The sequence below is a fragment of the Danio aesculapii genome, chromosome 22, assembly GCF_903798145.1.
Source record: "Danio aesculapii chromosome 22, fDanAes4.1, whole genome shotgun sequence".
Classification (NCBI taxonomy): Eukaryota; Metazoa; Chordata; class Actinopteri; order Cypriniformes; family Danionidae; genus Danio; species Danio aesculapii.
This window is the reverse complement of record NC_079456.1, coordinates 5,933,717-5,938,716: the sequence shown is the minus strand read 5'-3', so window position 1 is coordinate 5,938,716 and position 5,000 is coordinate 5,933,717. Positions and strand designations below refer to the sequence as shown.

At 35.5% G+C, this 5,000-nt stretch overlaps 2 protein-coding genes across 6 annotated transcripts in view; one reads left to right on the top strand and one right to left on the bottom strand.

Annotated features, from left to right (window-relative positions):
• Nucleotides 1-75, top strand: part of ncln (nicalin) — a 28,008-nt gene extending 27,933 nt beyond the window's left edge. For all 4 annotated transcript variants that reach the window (XM_056447247.1, XM_056447246.1, XM_056447245.1 and 1 more), the window contains exon 15: nucleotides 1-75. This exon is cut by the window's left edge and continues 727 nt beyond it. The gene's annotated coding sequence lies outside the window, so the exon portion shown is untranslated.
• Nucleotides 76-407: 332 nt separating this feature from the next.
• cers1 (ceramide synthase 1) overlaps nucleotides 408-5,000 on the bottom strand; it is a 45,551-nt gene continuing 40,958 nt past the window's right edge. Inside the window, exons 7-8 of one of the 2 annotated variants that reach the window (XM_056447243.1) lie at nucleotides 2,923-3,003; nucleotides 408-2,712 (exon numbers count right to left, since the gene is read on the bottom strand). In XM_056447243.1, coding sequence (XP_056303218.1) covers nucleotides 2,964-3,003 — 40 coding nt within the window. In that variant the 3' untranslated portion in view covers nucleotides 408-2,712; nucleotides 2,923-2,963. Of the gene's footprint in view, nucleotides 3,004-5,000 lie in introns of both variants that reach the window. The other variant, XM_056447242.1, reaches the window with a different exon arrangement.

Below are 5,000 nucleotides of genomic sequence, written 5' to 3'. Positions count from 1 at the left end.
AAGAGGTACATAAACTTGATTCTTGAGGATGAAGAAATATAAAGAAAAATAAAGACATTTGTTGAATGAAGAAAATGGCGCTGTCCTTATTTATTTTTTGGACGGTTTTTATTAGATGAAAAAAACAACACAACTTGTTTCAGTTCAGCTGGAATTATTACAGTTGTTCCAATACACATGAGATAAAAACCTGTCTCTCCTTAGTGCAGGGGTCACCAAACTTGTTCCTGGAGGGCCGGTGTCCTGCAGATTTTAGCTCCAACCCTTATCAAACACACCTGAACAAGCTAATCAAGGTCTTACTAGGTATTCTTGAAACAATCTAGCAGGTGTGTTGAGGCAAGTTGGAGCTAAACCCTGCCGGGACACTGGCCCTCCAGGACCGTGATTGGTGACCCCTGCCTTAGTGGTCTGATCAGGAATGAGTGGTCCATAAAAATGACAAAACAAAATGAATAACTTATTTTTCGATGTTAAATTAATCTGTATAAATTTATTTCCTAAATACAGTTTATACAGGAAAATTGAAACAGTAGTAAGAAATTACAGTGCAATTTTCTATTGTTAAATTAACATTTTGATAAACCCATGGATGATAAATCACCCCAAAAACACCTCAAATCCACACCGCCTCACAGGGGGGTTAATAAATATTTTTGGCACTTTTATATAAATATATCCTAGATTTCCCCTCTCCAAACTCTCATTCTGACTTACATAAAATTAATAAACAATAAGCAAATTACAGAAGACGTTTTTCATAATCAATGGAGTGTATGGTGGCGTTTAATGTCCGTTTCTGTCATCATAACAAAATAAGTAGCGTCTCTGCTAATGAGCCAAAACTAGGGTTTAAATGTCACAGAAATACCACAGAACGAAGATTTCCACGAGTACTACGTTATTTTCAGTGGTTTGACAATGCCAGGTAAGGAAACTGAAAGGAATTTACCTCCTACTCCCTAAATCACGCGCGCAAATCGAAAACAGCAGCAGCTTCAATGAATATTAAAAGGGAAAAAAATGTGCCAGTAAACTATTTGCATGAACAAATCAAACACATAAATGAAACGGTTAGCATTAGCACACGCTAGCATTCGGAACGGAAGACAGCTCGTTAGCATATCTGTGCACCTGAACGTGAAGATTAGCTTTTTTTTCCACGACAGATTTTGTTTTGATACAGTAGGCAAACCAACAATTCAAGTATTGACAACTGGATAATCGATTCCACTCGAATTTATTCCCCTATTACAGCAGATATTATCAAATCTCATGCATTCCTGAATACAATATCTGAATAAATACTCTTAATTTGTGTAGGAAGTTCAAATGTTTGTCCATTACGAGCACAGACGACTAAGTTGTCGATTTTTATTCACATAAAATAAACACGATGTTGGAGTATAATTATTTTAGCCAATCAAAAGCTAGCTTATTTTATGCCATTGCAGCAGTGGTCGTGGAATTAACCCACATAAGCAATGCAAGCAGTATTTTTTATAAACTAATCCGAAGATTGAAAAGACTATTCCCTTTCAATCATGTACATTCAAACACTAGCTAACACTGTACAAACATGATTAGCAGATGGTTTAAAAAAAGAAAGCTAATTGGTGCAGTGGTTCCCAAATAATTTTCCTTTATTTTTGTTTTTGTATTATACTATAACTATTCAAACCTGACAAATTGTATCAAAATTAAATTATATTTTACTTTAAAAAATATCTACTAACGGAGTATGAAATCTTAACTTAAATGGGAACAATTTTAGTTTTCTTTCTCCATTAGCAGATTTTTTTTCTCGTTTTAAGCGTCACTCAATTTTTATACATTAAATTACTACGTCATATAGTATTTTGCATAAATATATGTATGATTAAAATATTTAGAGCCTAAATGTGCAGGTAAACAAAGTCAAATCGTTCCTTAAGCTCTTTATCCTTGTAACCCATGTTTATTGTTGTCTACGTAATGTATTGATATGCCAAATAATATCACTGTTAGCGATTTGATGTTCTGCGCTTTGTTTGCAAACAACTCAACAAGATACGGTAAGAATTTGTGAATTATACTATCCTTCCCTACAGAAAAGACCAGCTTAAACCAGCCTAGGCTGGTTGGCTGGTTTCAGCTGGTCGACCAGCCTGGTTTTAGAGGGGTTTTGGCCATTTCCAGGCTGGTCTTAGCTGGTCTGGCTGGGAGATGACCAGCTTGACCAGCCTAGACAGGCTGGGAGCCCAGCTAAAACCAGCTATGTCCAGCTTAAACCAGGCCAAAATGGCCAAAACCCCTCTAAAACCAGGCTGGTCAACCAGCTAAAACCAGCCAACCAGCCTAGGCTGGTTTAAGCTGGATTTTTCAGCAGGGTTACTATCTGATACTTTGTTAATGATTGTTTTTTATGTCTCATTATATACATTTAATATTGCTTTCTCCATTTTCCAGACCTTCAAACCCACCAGTTGAGAACCACTCCACCAATACTCACCACTACAAGATAAGTAATAATAACCCTTTCTAAATGACTTCACTTTAATTCTCCTGGAATTAAAATAAATACATAAGAATAATCAAACATAATGGGGTCCCAGGCGATGACCACAAAATTAGCTGTACTTCATAATCCACAGGTTTGTATATCATGGGCGGATATTTCGAAATAATTTCCATCTCAAGCTCCTGATTGACAATTGCACCCAAATCACACTCCTTTAACAAAACAAAAGAACATTTTCAAAACAATATCAGATGGATGACAAATAACATTCACAGTGCTAGGATTATATCATAACATGATGGAATTTTAAAAACAGTAGACAGTAGACGATGGTCCGTTTGTTTCTTCTTGTATGTTTTCAGTATGACTCTTCAAGCACATTGGCGGTCTGAGGTTAGAATCAAACTAGGTCACATAAGTACCTTGCAGTCATTGTTCAGTGCCTGCAGGTGGCAGCACCTGCTCATTGTTGTTTCTTGTTGATTCCGTTCTGCACGTGTTTCCTAAAAAAAAAGAGATGTATGTGTATATATATATTGTTACTAGTTACTAGTTGTTACTAGAAGGGATACAGCAGCAGCCAAAAGCTATAACGAGAATTATTTATATGTTTTTTTAATAAATTATTAATTAATTGTATTTTATTAACATCTACCCCTACCACAACCCTCACAGTAATCTAAAAACAGTAATTATGCAGAGTATTATTTACGTTATTTATTAAATTACACATTAAATGTATTTCATTAGTGTCTACTCCTACCCCAAGCATCACAGTAATGTAAAATTAGTTATTATACTAGTATTATTAATGTTATTAAATTACCCATAAAATTAATTTTATTAATGTCTACCTAAACCAACCCACACAGTACTGTAAAAAACAGTAATTAAAGAGTAATATTCATATTATTAATTACCCATTATATTGTATTTTATAAATGCCCACCTTAACCCTCACAGTACTGTAAGAACAGTAATTATTGATGTACTGTAATTATATTGTAATAATATAAATAATTACTGTTAACGCAATTACATAAAAGGAGCACAATAATAAAACGAAAGGAAAAAGTAATGAGACATGGCAAGCGGATTTTCAAATGTAATAAGTTTAAGGCTCTAAATTAATGTTGTTTTTCCACTTTATTATTTCTTATCTCTTTTAACGTATAAAAGTAGAACATTTACATCTCAAAACTGAGTAAATCTCAATTGATTATTGGCCATTTACACTTATGGATAAAGAAGTTTTTTAATAAATAATTAGTAAATTCACTATATTATTCATTCATTTTCTTTTCGGCTTAGTCCCTTTATTAATCTGGGGTTGCCACCGCGGAATGAACCGCCAACTTATCCAACAAAATGTATTTATGCAGCGGATGCCCTTCCAGCTGCAACCCATCACTGGGAAATATCCACACACACTCATTCAAACACATACACTACGGATAATTTAGCCTACCCAATTCTCCTGTCTTTGGACTTGTGGGGGAAACCCAAGCATCCAGAGGAAACCCATGCAAACATGGGGAGAACATGCAAACTCCACACAGAAACGCCAAGTGACCCAGCCGGGACTCAAACCAGCGACCTTCTTGCTGTGAGGCGAACGTGCTACCCACTGCGCCACCGTGTAGCCATTCACAATATTATTATAATATATATATTATTTATTCATCAATTTTCCTTTCTTTAGTCCCTTTATTCATCAGGGGTCGCCACAGCGAAATGAACCGACAACTAATCCAGCATATGTTTAACACAGCGGATGCCCAGCGGATGCAACCCAGTACTGGGAAACACCTATACACATTCATTCACACACATACACTACAGGCAATTTAGTTCATTCCCCAATAGCGCATGTGTTTGGACTGTGGGGGACTCGGAGGAAACCCACGCCAACAGAAGGAGAACATGCAAACTTCACACAGAAATGCCAACAGATCCAGCCGGGACTCGAACTAGTGACCTTCTTGGTGTGAGGCGACAGTGCTAACCACTGAGCCACCGTGTCGTCCCTCACAATATATAAAATTTTGAAATGTTACACTGCAAAAAAAAGCTTTTCTTACTTAGATTTTTGTCTTGTTTGTAGTCCAAATATCTAAAAATCCTTAAATCAAGAAGCATTTTCTAGGCAAGCAAAACATTTTGTCTTGTTTTCTGAAATAATATGCCAAAATTAAGTGAGTTTTTCCTTAAAACAAGCAAAATAATCTGCTAATATGGAGAGAGATTAGACTCAATAATAATTCACGCAAAAGACACGATGTACACATGCGTAGCCAAATTCACGTACGTAAAATATTTATTTATACTTACAAAAACATTTCACATGCACAAATAAAAATACATTTTCATAAAATACGTTTCACAAATGCAAAACACCATTTGCAAATATATAAGAGTGTACAAAAAGATTTGAATGTTTAAAATTCACGAGTTCATCCTGAATGAGAATGTGCAAATCCTCTCTCACGTACGACTCACC